This window comes from Phyllostomus discolor, chromosome 14, assembly GCF_004126475.2.
Source record: "Phyllostomus discolor isolate MPI-MPIP mPhyDis1 chromosome 14, mPhyDis1.pri.v3, whole genome shotgun sequence".
Lineage (NCBI taxonomy): Eukaryota > Metazoa > Chordata > Mammalia > Chiroptera > Phyllostomidae > Phyllostomus > Phyllostomus discolor.
Window position 1 is genome coordinate 46,919,464 of NC_040916.2, and position 15,897 is coordinate 46,935,360.

Genomic DNA, 15,897 nt, shown 5'->3' on the forward strand with positions numbered 1-15,897 from the left:
AGTGAACAGATACAATGTATCATCCACTTCCCCTAGACCCTTCTCTTCTACTAAGCAAAAGCCTTAATACCTGGGGAATGAGCAGTGAACCCTCTCATTCAGGGGGCAAATACAAAGATCTGGGTAAAGAGAAAAAGTAACAGAAAATCAAAAGGAGAAAGTGGCCTTAAATGACAATTAGACCAAATGGATTTAACTGATATAATTAGAGCATTTCACCTCACAGCAGCAATGGAGTAGATGTTAGGCCACAAAACACATCTCAGTAAATTTAGGAAGACTGAAATCCCATAAACCATCTTCTCCAACAGCACAATGGTATAAAACTAGAAATCAATGACAAGAAAAATACTGAAAAACACACAAACACATGGAGGCTAAATAACATGCTACTAAGCAGTGAATGTGTTAATGATGAGATCAAGGAAGAAATGAAAAGATACCTTGAGATAAATAAGAATAAAGATATACCAACCCCAAACCTATGGGACACAGAGAAAGGAGTCCTAAGAGGGAAATTCACAAAAGTACAGGCCTACCTCAAGAAACAAGAAAATCTCAAATAAACAATCTAACCTTACATTTAAAGAAACTAGAAAAATAAAACAAAACACACAAACAACGCCCTAAGTCAGAAGAAAAAAAGTAAATAATAAAGATCACAGCAGAAATAAACACAATAAGAGTCTTAAAAAACAATACACACAAAAAAATCAATGACCCTTGGCCAGATGGCTCAGTTTGTTGGAGTGTTGCTCTGTACACCAAAAGGTTGTGGGTTCAATTCCTGGTCGGGGTACATATGGGGGGAACCAACTGACGTTGCTCTCTCTCTGTCACAAATCAGTAAACATATCCTTAAATGAGAATCAAAACAAAAAAAACATAAAAACAATGAAACTAACAGCTGGTTCTTTGAAAAGATAAACAAGATTGATAAACCTTAAAACAGACTCATCAAGAAAAAAAGAGAGGACCCTAATAAATAAAATCAGAAATGAAAGAAGAGAAGTGACAGACACCACAGGAATACAAAGGATTTTAAGAAAATACTATGAAGAATTGTATGCCAACAAATTGAACAATCTAGATGAAATGGATAAATTTCTAGAAACATACAATCTTTCAATTATGAATCAAGAAGAAACAAAAAATCTAAACAGACCAATTACTATCAACAAAACAAAACCAGCAATAAAAAAACTAACAAACAAAAGTCCTGGACCAGATGACTTCACAGGTGAATTTTATCAAACATTTAAAGAATTAACACCTATCCTTAAAGAATTCCAAAAAATTCAAGAGAAGGGAAAGCTCCTAAGCTCATTTTATGAGGCCACAATTTTCAATTCCAAAACCAGACAAAGAAAATTAAAAGCCAATACCCCTGATGAACAAAGATATAAAAATCCTCAACAAAATATTAACATGCACAATTAAGTAATGCATTACAAAGATTATACACCATGATCAAGTGAGATTTCTTCCTGGAATCCAATGTTGGTTTAAGATCCACAAACCAATAATGTGATTTACCACATAAACAAAATAGAGGATACAAAATCATATGATCATATCAAGAGATCAAGAAAAAACATTTGATAAAATCCAACATTCATTTATGATAAAAATTCTCAGCAAAGTAGGAATGGAGGAAATATACCTCAACATAATAAAGGCCATGTATGACACACAGCTGACATGCTCAACAAGAGAAAAACTAAAAGCATTTTCCTTAAGATCAAGAACAAGACAGTGTTGTCCAGTTTTACTCCTTTTACTGAACATAGTTTTGGAAGTCCTAGCCACAGCATCCAGACATAAATAAATGAATTAATAAATAAATGGCATCCAAATTGGAAAGGAGGAAATAAAACTGTCATTACTTGTAGATGACATATTATATACAGAGAACCCTAAGGAGTCTACCAAAAAGCTACTAAAAATGATAACTGAATTCAGTAAAGTAACAGGATACAAAATTAGTATTTAGAAATCAGTTGCACTTTTAAAAACCAATGAATCACAAAGAGAAATTAAGAAAATAATCCCAGAACTGCATCAAAAATAAAAAATACAATACCTAGGAATAAATTTAACCAAAAAGGTAAAACACCTGAACTTGAAAAACTGTAAGACACTAAAGAAAGAAACTGAAATAGATACAAATAAAGGGAAGCATATACTGTGCTCATGCATAGAAAGAGTTAACATCATTAAAATGTCTATACTACACAAAGCAATCTACAGATTCAATGCAATCCCTATCAAAATACCAATGCTATTTTTCACAAAACTAGAACAAATAGTCCAAAAATTTATGTGGAACCACAATACACCCCCAACAGTCACAGCAATCTTGAGAAAGAACAAAGTTGGAGGTAGCATATTATTTGATATCACACTATACTACAAGGCTACAGTAATCAAAACAGCATGTTAGTGGCATGAAAACAGATACGCACATCCATGAAACAAAACAGCATAGAAATAAAACGACACCCATTATGGTCAATTTATACATGACAAAAGATGCAAGAACATAAAATTGGGGGGGAAGGTGTTGAGAAAATGGACAGGTACATGCAAAAAGAAACTTATACCACCTCTTTACACCATATATAAGAATAAACCCAAAATAGATTAAATGCTTAAATGTAAGACCCAAAAGCATAGAACTCCTAGAAGAAAACATAGGCAGTAAACTTTCTGACATTTCCCTTAGCAATATTTTCACCGACATATATCCTCAGGCAAGGGAAACAAAAGAAAAAATAAACAAATGGGACATCAACCAAAATAATATTTGACAGCAAAGGAAACCATTAACAAAATGAAAAGAGAACCTACTGAATGCCAGATGATAGATATTCATTAATGATACCTTTGATAAGGGGTTAATACCCAAAATTTATAAAGAACTCATACTACTCAACACCAAAAACCCCCACAAACAATCTAATTAAAAAATGAGCATAGGACCTGAATAGACACTCTACCCTCCCAAGAGGACATACAGATAGCCAATATAGATATCTGAAAAGATGCTCAATAACACTAATCATCAGAGAAATGCAAATTAAATCCACAATGAGATATCACCTTATGACTGTCAGAATAGCCATCATTAAAATCAGCAAGAAGTGTTAGTAAGGATGTGGAGAAAAGGAAACCCTCCTATACCATTGGTGGGATTGTAAATGGGTACAGCCGCTATGGAAAACAATATGGAGGTTCCTCACAAATTAAAAAATAGAGCAACCTTATGTAACCCAATGATATTACTTCTGGGTATATAGACAAAGAAATTCAAAACACTAATTTTGAAAGACATACACACCTCTATGTTCATTTCAGCATTAGTTACAATAGTTAAGATACGGAAGCAACCCAAGTGCCCATCTACAGATGAGTGGATAAAGAAGATGTGGTATATATGTACAAAGGAGTATTATTTGACCATAAAAAAGAACAAAATATCACCATTTGGAGCAACATGAATGGACCTAGAGGGTATTATACTAAATAAAATAAGTCAGACAAGAGAAAGAACAGATGCCATATGATTTCACTTATATGAGAAAAATTAAGAACAAAATAGAAACAGACTCATAGATTCAGAGGACAAAGTGAGGGGTAGCAGATGGAAGCGGAGTAGGAAAGCTGGGTGAAAAAGATGAAGGGATTAAGAAATATAAACGGTAGTTGTCAAGACGGTGGCATAGGTAAACACAGCTCGCCTCCTCACACAACCACATCAAAAACTGCAACTTAAAACAACCATCATTCAGAACCATCAGAAATCAGTTGAATGGAAGTCTGACGACTATGGAACTGAAGAAACCACATCCATCAGGACTGGTGGAGAGACAAAGACATGGAATGGGCTGGTCTGACATCCAAAATGGTAGATTAAACTTCAGGAGGGGCATTTCAGGAGTGAGAAGTCCCAGCCCCAAGCAAGAACCCCAGCCCAGTGTTCCAGTGCCAAAAAGATAAGACCCCACAACTTCTGGCTGCAAAACCCAGCAGGGATTGAGTTGGTAGAAGAAACTTCTAGAATCCCAAGCAGTTCCTCTTAAAGAACCCACGCACAAACTTACTCAGACTCACTCCCTCTGAGCTCGAGCACCAGGGAGGCAGCTTGAAAGGCATCAGTGGCACTCAGGGAGTGTCTGGCATCAAGGTGATATCTCTCTCCCAGACAGAAAGATGGGCAGAAGCCATTGTTCCTTTTCTGAACCCTCCCCCCACAGAGCTGGCCACTGAGGGTCATATCTGAGAATCCACCAAACTGGCTAACATTATTTGCCTTGCCCTGGAGATGCCCTGAGATTCTGGCCCACCCAAGCTGTTAACAGTGGCTTACAGTGGCTTTTCCATATGAATGGCTGGTCTTCACACATGCTTCACAACCTCCCAAATCCTATCAAACAAGCAATAGCCAGCCTCACTAAGTCCCCAGGCCATGACCCTTTGCTAAATGGTCCCATGAATGGAACTAGCAGCAGCCAGCCTAGATTCACAACTTGGCTTTGACTAGGAATTTTCCAAACTCAGCACAAGTAATAGCCAACTCAGGTTGCTTTATATCTCATGCAGGGTGGTCCCAGGCAAAACACAGGGGACTGACCTTGGCATGCACCACTTGGGAAACCCCAGAGCCTGCGCACCCAGGGGATAGCTACAGGCCACGTTGCAGCACACTATGGTGCCCCTGCACAGCTGATCCTCCACAGAGAATGGAGGTTAGTGGTCAGAGGACACAGCCAGTCCTTGCAGCTGACTGGCCTGGTTAAACCCCTCCATTTGACCTGCCAACAGCAATCAAGGCTCAACTACAAGATGAAGATGTACTCAGCCCACACGAAGGGTGTACTTCAAGTAACAGCTGGGTGATAGGGGAGGCTGTGCCACTGGACCCTACAGAATACCTACTATATTAGGACATGCTGCTAATATAGGGAGTCATAGCAGCTCTACCTAATACATAGAAACAAACACAAGGAGTCTGCCAAAATGAGGAGACAAAGAAACATGAAACCCAAAAGAAAGAACAGGTTAAAACTCCAGAAAAAACCCTAAACAAAATGGAAGAAAAGCAATCTATCAGATGCAGACTTCAAAACAATGGTTATAAGGAGGCTCAAGAAACTTAGTGATAATCTCAATAGTATAAAAAAGATTCAGTCAGAAGTGAAGGATTCACTAATTGAAATAAAGAACAATTTACAGAGAAACAGTAGAGTGGATGATGCAGAGAATCAAATCAATGATTTGGAACATAAAGAAGCAAAAACCTACCAATCAGAGCAACAAAAAGAAAAAAGAATCCAAAAAAATGATGATAGTGCAAGCAGCCTCTGGGACAACTTTAAGAGGTCCAACATTTGAATCACAGGGGTGCCATAAGATGAGAAAGAGCAAGAAATTGGAAATCTTTTTGAATAATGAAAGAAAACCTCCCTAATTTGGAGAAGGAAATAGACATGCAAGTCCAGGAAGCACAGAGATTCCCAAACAAGATGGATGCAAAGAAGCCCACTCCAAGACACATCATAATTAAAATGCCAAAGGTTAAAGATAAAGAGAGAATCTTAAAAGCAGCAAGAGAAAAGCAGTTAGTGACCTACAGGGGAGTTCCCATAAAACCAGCTGATTTCTGAAAAGAAACTTTGCAGGTTAGGAGGGATGGGCAAGAAATATTCAAAATCATCAAAAACAGGGACCTATAACCAAGACTGCTCTACCCAGCAAAGATATCATTTAGAATGGAAGGGCAGATAAAGTGCTTCCCAGACAAGAAAAAGACTGGAGGGGCTCATCATCACCAATTCATTATTATATGAAATGTTAAAGGGACTTGTTTAAGAAAAAGATCAAAACTATGAACAATAAAGTGGCAATAAATATATATCTATAACAACTGAACCTAAAAAACAAACTAACCAATAAAAACAGAGACAGACTCATGGATCTGGAGAGCATTCTGGTGGCTGCCAGATGGGAGGGGGGTATGGTGGAATAGGTGAAGAGGTGAGGGGATTAAGGAGTACAAATAAATAGTTACAGAATAGCCACAGGGATGTAAGTACAGTACAGGAAATGGAGTAGCCAAAGAACTTACGTGCATGACTCATGGACATGAATAATGTGGGGAGATTGCCTAAGGGAGCTGGTGGTGCTGGGTGGGGCAGGCAAAGGGGGAAAATTGGGACAACTGTAATAGCATAAACAATAAAATATAACTTAAAAACCAATGGGTAGTTGTAAAATAGTCACAGGGATTAAAGTACATCATAGAGGTATGGTTAATAATGTTGTAATAATTATTTATGGTGATAGGTGGATACTAGAATTACTGGGGAAATAACTAAATTATTTAGTTCTCTAACTACTATGCTGTATATCTGAGACTAATATAAAATAATACTGGGTGTCAACTGTAATTTAAAAATAATTTTGGGGGGTCAAGATATGAGTAAAAGCAAAACCTCTTACTCCTGGGGAGAGTCTAGAAAGCACAGGGTGGGGGGAAAGTAGATTTATAGCTGTTCATATAGAAAATAACACAATAATTAATAACACAAGAATAAACTCTGTGTTTTGTGTACTCATAATTGTAAACCTACTTTTGCTCCACTCTGTATCTTAGGCCCAGGTTCCTATCCTGATCCTGTAGCAAAGAAATGCTATAGCCTGGGGACAGACAGGAAACTCTTTCTCAAGACTAACCAAAGATAAAGGGCTGACTGGCAGTGATAAGGAGGAAGGTACGGAAAACTAAGAAAGCCTCACCCTAAGACACAAGAACACAGGCCCTGCCTAAGACTTAGTCTGAACCAGGAAACACAGAACCAATCTTCCTCTACACAAATCTAGCCCAAGTAAATCTAACCCAAGTAAAAAGCAAGAGCAGTCTACTAGTGGGGTAGGGGCCAGAGTGTGGAGAGAGAGCCTGTCTAGGGTTTAGGCATGCAGGGTGGCTAAAAGCTGAGAGGGAGGGGAGAACAGATCACTAAGAAAACCCCTCCAACCCCAAGTACAATACAAGGTAGCCTACTGTTAGAAGAATTTAAAACCTATGGCACGATAAAGGTATTGATCACCCCTGGCTGGTGTGACTCAGTGGATTGAGTGCCAGCCTATAAACCAAAGGATCGAGGACTTGATTCCCAGTCAGGGCACATGCCTGGGTTGTGGGCCAGGTCCCTAGTTGGGGTCATGTGTGAGGAAACCAGTCGATGTATCTCTCATACATCAAAGTTTCTCTCCCTTTCTTTCTCCTTCTGTTCCCATCTCTCTAAAAATTAAATAAATAAAATCTTAAAAAAAAAAAAGAAAGAAAGCTGAAGTGGCTGTATAGTAATATTAGAGAAAGACTTCAGAACAAAGAATATTACAAGGGATAAAGAGAGATATTTCATAATGTTAAAGGAGGTAATTCATCAAGAAGTAATAGCTTCCTTATACATAAAGACAAACTGACAGAACCAAAGATTTTATTCAAGTTTTATTGTAGAAACTCCCTATAGACTAACCTTCCCAGTGATAACAATGACAAGGTCTGGACAAAATAAAACCAATTAATTACCTGAGGATTCTAACAGTAAACTAAAAGCAAGAAGATGGAGAGGGGATTCAAAACATGGAGCATTCCAGGAGTCTCCTGCTTTTAAGGGATTTTGCCCTGCTAGTGAGCATCAGTCACAAAGTAGCCTAACTTAGGCAACAAAAACTCTCATAGAAACCTGACATCTTTCTGGCTAGAGGAAAACAGGAAGGATTCTGGGGAATCATGGTTGCCACCAGGATGAGTGGAGAACTCAAGAGGAAAGAGAACCAAAGAAGAGAATCCGTTAATTCTGTGAATTAACATGCATCTTGGGCTGCTCCCTCCCTGAATGATATATACACAGGACAGTCTCAAAGTAGCACAGCAAAGGCTGAAAGAAGTGAACTGAGACTTGAAGGTGGAACAGCTTATAGTTAATTGCCAGACAAAACTAAAACATCAACATTCTTCACAGGAATATCACAGAACCCAGGATCTACGCACTATAACATTCACAATATCCAGGATACCATTCAAAATTACTCATTATACAAAGAACCAGGAAGATACTCCCCATTTTCATGGGAAAAGACACTAAACAAAGGTCAATCTCAAAAAGATGTAAATACTGAAATGTTCAGACATACAATCAATGGAACAGAATAGAGTACAAAAATAAAAGCACATATATATGTTCAACTGATTTTCAACAATGATGACAAGGTATTTCAATGGGGAAAGGATATTCTTTTCAATGTAAGCTGCTGAAACAACTAAATGTCCACATGGGAAAAAAAAAACCTCAACCCTTATATCATACGATATACAGATATTAACTCAAACTGGATCACAAATCTAAACATAACAGTGAAAAATACAATGCAGCCACTTTGGAAAAGCATCTATCATTTTTTCAAAAGATTAAACATATGATTTACTATATGACCCAGCAATTCTACTCCTAAATATGTATTTGCAAAAATTAAAGCATTATCCACACAAATACATGTACAGACAAGCTCATAGTAGCATTATTCCTAATAGCCAAAAAGCAGACAACCCAAAAGCTCATCTTGAATTCTGGGTGATATGTGCCAGTCACTGAAGGACAGATAAATCACATGTGGTGTACCAATACAATGGAAGGTTATTTGGCTGAAACAAGCTACAACATGGCTAAACCTTGAAAACACATATGATTTCATCTATATGAAATGTCCATGAGACGCAAACCTATAGAGAAAGAAAGCAGATGAGCAAGTTACCTAGGCTGGTAGGAACAGGATGTATGGAGGATAATGGCTAAATGGTACGGAGTTTCTTTTTGAGATGATAAAATGTTCTAAAATTGACTGTGGTAATGGTCACACAACTCTGTGAACATACTAAGAACCATCGAACTGTACAATTAAAATGGGCAGATTTATGGCATGTGATTCATATCTCAATAAAGTTATTACAAAAACAGAGAGCTAAAACTATAACACCTCTCTACAAGAAAACAAAAGATTTGTTCCCTCGGGTTAGACAGATTTCTTAGAACACAAAAAGCATTATCCATAAATGAAAAACACTTACCAAGTGGACAAACTGACAAAATTTAAAACCTGTGTTCTTTGAAAGACACTGTTAAAAATAAAATAAAAAGGCAAGCCACAGACTGAAATATTTTACAAATCACCTATCTAATAAAAGGCTTAAATCTAAAATACATGAAGAACTTTTACAAGGAAATATTAAGACAAACAACTCCACTTTTCAACTGGGCAAAACAGCTGAACAGATACTTCATCACAGAAGATACAAGAATGGCTATAAAGCACATGAAAATAAACTCATCATCATGAGTCACTAGGCAAAGGCAAATTAAAACCAGAGTGAGATACTCACTAGAATGGCTAAATTTTTTTTTTTAAATGAAAATACCAAGTGTTCAAGAAGTTATGGAGCAACTGGAACTCTCCCCTGCAGATGAGAATACAAAAATGGTACAGCTTCTTTGGAAAACTAACAACTTCTTATAAGGTTCAACCTACACTTACCACATGACCTTGCAATTCTATTTCTAGGTATGTATGTTCTCAAGAGAAATAAAAACCGTATGTTTACATAAATACTTGTACATTAATGTTATTTTATGGATGCTTTAGTTATAATAGCCCCAAACCGGAAGCAACCCAAACATATATCAAATGCATGGATCAATTATAGTAGATTCATCCAATGGAATACTATCAGCAATTAAAAAGAAATAAACTATTAATACATACAACGACATGAATTAATCTTAAAAGGACTACACTAAGTGAACAAAGCCAGACACAAAAGACTTCATATGGTCATTTATTTGACATTCCAGAAAAGGCAAAATATGATGACAGAAAGGTGATCGTGGCTGACAGGAGTGTGGTAGGTGGAGAGGACTTGCTGCAAAGGGACATGAGGAGACTTTCTGGGGTAATGAAACTGTCCTAGAACCATGTACATTTATCAAAACTCATGAAACTTGACATTTAACATGGGTTAGTGTTAATGCAGGTAAATTATGCCCCATAAAGTTGATTTTATAAAAAATTAATAATTTCATTCTTTTTCTGAAGTCTACAGTGATTCCCAAAGTCTTAGGTAATTTCCTCAAAGGTCTTAACATCCCATCTGCTCTATCTTAGGACCTGGCCTTGATTTCTACTTATTACATGCTTTATGATTCAAACTATAGCATCTCTGAAACACAAAACTCTAAATTTTGTGTGTAGGTTTCTGAGTATCTGCACGTCAGGCTAACATAAAACCTATGTGCTATTCATCTCCAGCTAAATTACAGATACAATCAAACGTTATTTGATCCTTCAGGAACTTTCTGGCTTCCTTGCTTGCTTTTCTCATCTCCCCACTAAAAAAAAAATTACCATAAATATCTAGTGGCTCATTCCTATATAGGGCACAAATATCAGCGTCAGAGACTACAACTTTAATCAGCAGGTCAGCTTTAAACACAGGTAATCTGTTTGCCAATATCAATTAGAACTCATTGCATTTTTTACAAAGGCAAATAAAGCATAGTGCAACCAAGTGAAAAATTAGATAGACTGGACTACAAGTGGCAATTAAGTTTTGAAGAACAAAGACATTCAGAAAAAGGGCTGGCACATATCACCCAGAATTTGAGATGGGCTCTTCTGTATATCTACAACAGTAACAGAGTGGAAATGGATAAAACAGTTCACATGAATTGCACTTAAAATATAATTAGGATCTTGGGGAAAACCAGAGTTAGAGTTAATCATTCACACAGGTATCTCCAAAGAAAATGAACAAGGTGTGGAGAGGACGATAGGGCATTTGTAGGTTCTGAAGTGGACAAACTGTATATTACATGTTTCAGAAGACACCACCTTTTGAAAATAACCTTGCTCTATAGCTCTATAGAGTCAACAGTGAGAGATGTAGCAACCAATAAAAGAACAGACAAAACTTAAAACCGTCTGGAATAATATGGAATTATGCTTAAGTTGAATAGAACTCTTCATTACTGCAGCTCACCCTCTGCAATAAATCAGGTTCAGTGTCTTTTATTTATGTGTAAACCCATCTTTCTGGTAGGCAAACTGATCTATGTTGTACTCATTTATTCTGGTGCTCTATTATATATCATAAATGATAACAGTGGAGGAAAAAAAGCTAGATGTTTGAGGGTCGAATTGGGCTGACACTCACCACAAACTTCTCACCATTCTGCTCCACATGTTTGTATGTGGGGACCGATATGGGCACTGCTTGCTTTTCTGTGTAATCATAAAATGATTGTCCCAACGAGTCGTCACTGGGATCTAGGTTATCTGCCTCATGAGGAGGTACAGATAACACAGTCAAGATCAATTCCTTCTCGCCTGCTCGGATCAGGTCCACCACCTGCTTGTGTGTCGCCCCCTCAACATTCACGCCGTTCCTAAGGGGAAAAAGGGAAAAAGACAATCCCATAAACCAGAAGGGTCCAAACACCTTGTATTTCCACCCTCCTGCCCCAACTCCAGTGTCATGTAGAATGAACCATGAAATCAAAAGATTAATCTGGTTCCAGAAGAGCTGCTTATGTTCTTAAACATCACATAAAAAAGTGTTTATGAACTTATCGCGGGGGGGGGGGGAGGGGAGTGGAAACAGGTGAGAGGACCTACCCTTTCTCTATGCTAGAATCCCACACACAGCTTCAAGAAAACAGAGGAAGGAGGGTGAAGCTGAGGAGGAAACAAAGCTTTTAAGCCAAATATTAATTCCCTTATCCCAAATAATCATGTGTATGATGCAAAGTGGTTTTTAATAATCCTGCCACTTGAACTGTACTTTGTCTTTTTTAAATGTCCTGGAGATTTAAAAAAGACTCTGTCAAAACAAATTTTCCACAAAATGCATTCCCTTAATTTGTAAAGACTCAAAAATATGACAAGATAATTCTTTTAGATTTATATCTGATTTCTCACATATCTTCAAATTAGTCAATTTAATTTTCTTTTATGACAAGTTGCATTATGTTGAGGCTTAACTGGTATATATTTTCATACACACTAGTTTCTTCTATCAATCAGTTTTTTTAAAGGCAAGGAGATAACCTCTGTAAAATTTCATTATCTGACCCAACTTTCTTTGTTCTCCAAATCACTTTTATTAATCTTTTAGAATTCTGTTTTTTGCTCTGTGCTATCTCACATAAAGCCCTGTGTTTTTAGTTTACACTAAAAAATACACATCGAAGGTTAATAGTAAATCAACTTACTCATTCTCCTTTCTGTTTCATTGTGTATAAAAGGCTGAAACTAGGAAAAGTATGAGGTTTGAAAGAACAATAATTTTGTCAAGAAAGATGCTGAGTCTAACAAAACTCACTCAGTAAACCCAACTACCTTCCCAGAATGCTGACCCAGCTTGCTGCCTCAGCAAAAATGATTAGTCAGCTAGCTGACCCAGAGGTTCCCTCCACGGCTGTCCCAAGAGAGTTTAGAAATACATACCTGGCCTTTAGTCAATTTGATAAAATCTTTTCTATTCTTTAAACTCTTTTTCACTCCTGTTCCAAACCATTAGAGTATTTCCTTCCTCGAAATGATGCTAAGTTTAGTAATAAGTCTTCTACAAACTTTTCAATCACTAGAATTGTCTTGGTCAGAGTCTGGTATCTGGAACATCCATTTAGATAAACAGAACAGGCAAGAAATTCCCCAGCTAGCCCCCTTCCTTATTTTGGGTTTAACAATCTAGCTGGTAAATTCAGCACTGTTGACATTTCACAACCTAAATAACTAGTACACACACTTATATCAGTAATTTTACAACTGGTTAGCTCTAGAAGAAAATAAAAGAGCTCCTTCCAGTGATGGAAATTGGGGCTTTCAAAATTTGGATCAGATCAGACTAGTGACCAAGTAAAAATGGTGAACTCTAATCACAGAGCAGGATGATTAAAAAAGGGAAAAAAGAGGCTTTGGAGATAGGTTTATATAGGTCCAAATCCTGACTCTGCCTTTTAATATAAGAATCAGTCTTAATCAAGTTATTTAACCTTTTTCTAGTGTTGCTTTCCACATATGTAAAATGGGGACAACAGTTAAGTCACTAGCAAGGTTGTTGTGAGGATTAATGTAAAATAAAACCTAACTTGCCTGAACACTCACATCAGAAGGTATAAAAAGGAAAGAAGTACTATGTACCACCAGCTCATTATGAAGACATTTTGGATAAAGGGTGGAAACCTAAAGTTGGGATCGTCAAAAGATTTCATCTAATTCTTTGGCCTTGGTAGTAGTTCTGAGAAAATGTTTTGCTAGTGGAAGAAATAAAACTGAAAAAGCAAAAGTTGGAAATCATCACAGAGAATTTCATCTATCCCTAGGGATCTTATCAAGCTCACAATGCTCTTGTTAATTTTTTTTTTAAACAAAGTGGGAACACTAACACTTTGAGATGGAACTTTGAGATGTATTTTATGTTAATACTATTTTATGAGATGCATATTTATAAAAAAAAAGTTTAAGAACTGATGCTCAAATCTTACTTTTAGGCTCCCTTATTTTTTTTCTATTAGAAGACTTTTAATCTGGGCTACTCTATTGATAGGGCTGGAGGTCAGTGAACACCTACAAAATCTGTATGTAAAATTGCACTTCTATGCACAGATGTATTTTTTCCCTGGGGACAGGATCCAGTTTTCATCATCTTCAAAAAGGAACATGTAATCTCCAGGAAGGTTACGAACTACTGCTTCCAATGCACCTCCACTCATTCAGTTTTCAAATTAGAATACATGACTCCTTGGGTTACTCACAGAAAAAAGCCCCAAAAATCATCAGAGAAACTTAAGCGAAGCTTACTCCAAGAGCAGCCAGGGAGTAAGGGAGCTTACTTAGGTTTCACTTCTGTATTAGGAAGACCAAGCTTCAAATTGGCTATCATTCCTAAAACCTCTTTAAAAAAAAAAAAGACAGAACTACCACTGTCACATTCTAAACACACTTGCTAGTATTTAGTTGATTCAACTACAGAAGGAATGCTTTACATTCCACGATTTAATATACAAGCTGGAAATTCCTTCATTCTTCACAGAACAAAATGAAGTCGGTAAAACCCCCAAGAATTAAGAGGCCTTTACAGTCATGAAAATGTTTATATGATTGCACCCTTTCTCCACAAGAATGCTACTATACCAGGCTCAAACTACGCATGGCCCAATTCGGATAATTCTGAAGACGTAAGTGTAAGCAAACTATTCAACAGAAATTCTGCAGTAAAAGGAATTTTCAGCAGCACAGACTTACAGTTCAAAGCATGGATTCTGGAGTCAGAGCGATTTGGCTTTCAATACATGTATACCATTTAACACATAAGACATTATTCAATCTCACTAAACCTTGACTTCCTAATCTATAAAATAGGGCTAATAATACCTATAGCTATCAAAGTTGTGAGAACTAAGATACAATAAAGCTCTAGAGAACATGGTAACCACTCAATAAATAGTAATTTTCACATAACAGGATTTGTATCAGCTATGCAAGTAAGTTAGTGGTATTCAGGCCTCCTGATAATATCAACCACCAACTCCCCTTGCCTCTCTTCTGTCTTTGCAACATGATCTAGTTGGAATTCATTTGAAAATAAATCATTGAGCTCTCAACCAATGATAATGGGGATCATAAGATGACCACTGCACCAGAGAACCACCAAGTCCTATACCACACAAAAGTACCTATGGTCCAGTAAATTCTACCCATATAGGCTTCTTCCACAAAGAAAGGCAAGAGCTTAAACACACTATCAAAAATTTTTCAACAGATATATGATTAAATACAGCAAATGTTAATTACACAATAGGTGACAGGTATGCAAATATTCCTCGTGCAATTCCTTCAAGTTCCCTGTATATTTGAAATTTTTTATAATAAAATGTGGGGAAGAGGGAGGCTACCAAAAAACTCCAACAATTCAACAAAATTTTATTTACTTAGGCAACTAAGTGATACTCAATTTACTGTGTCTTCGGCACTGTAAAGATACATTGGACAATCTTAATAAAATTCTCCTCATTTTTTACATAAGACCAAAATTTGGCCCATTTGGAAAAGATTTTAGCTGGCTAACAGGAGTGACTTTTAAAGTAGACTTTTAGTCAACTAAATTTAGCCAGCTGAGGAAATTGCAAAGGTAATATAAACACTCCCAGAAGCAGGAAAAAGCTAAATTGTCAGGATCTATTTCTGTGTAGTGCTTGTAAAGGAAGCTATACATAATGAAACTAGACATGGATGGAAACATGACAGAGCCAATCATCATATATATGTACCACAACAAGGAGCCATGCTAGGTGGTAAGCAGAATATTGTTTTGACACCCTATGGCATTCAAGAAAGTAACTAGGGTAATTAGTCCCTCAGAAGCAGCCTGTAAAAAATAAACAATGCATTCCTATAACTGAAAACAGTAAGATAAACCTTTCAATTTTATAGATTATGACACAGTGCTACATACCCACAAGAACAGTTCAAATAGAAAAGAATGACAAAGCCAAGTTTTGCTAGGAGTGTTGGAGAACTGAATTCTCATACATTGCTGATAGAAGCATAAAGCAAAAACAACCCGGCAGTTTCTTACAATGTTAAACATACATTTACTATATGAACCCACAATTCCACTCCTAGGTATTTACCCCAGAAAAATTAAAAGATGACCATACAAACAACTGTAGTTGAATGTTCGGTGAAGCTTTAGTCACAATAGCCCAAAACTGAAAACAGCCATATGTCTATCAACTAGAGGAGAACACTTAAACAAACTGGCATATTCATACAATG

General features: G+C 36.8%; 1 protein-coding gene across 1 annotated transcript in view; it reads right to left on the reverse strand.

Annotated features, from left to right (window-relative positions):
* The window catches only part of SNX27 (sorting nexin 27), an 85,735-nt gene that overhangs the window by 39,165 nt on the left and 30,673 nt on the right, over positions 1 to 15,897 (reverse strand). The window contains exon 2 of the mRNA XM_028502593.2: positions 11,273 to 11,504. Coding sequence (XP_028358394.1) covers positions 11,273 to 11,504 — 232 coding nt within the window. The remainder of the gene's footprint in view (positions 1 to 11,272; positions 11,505 to 15,897) is intronic.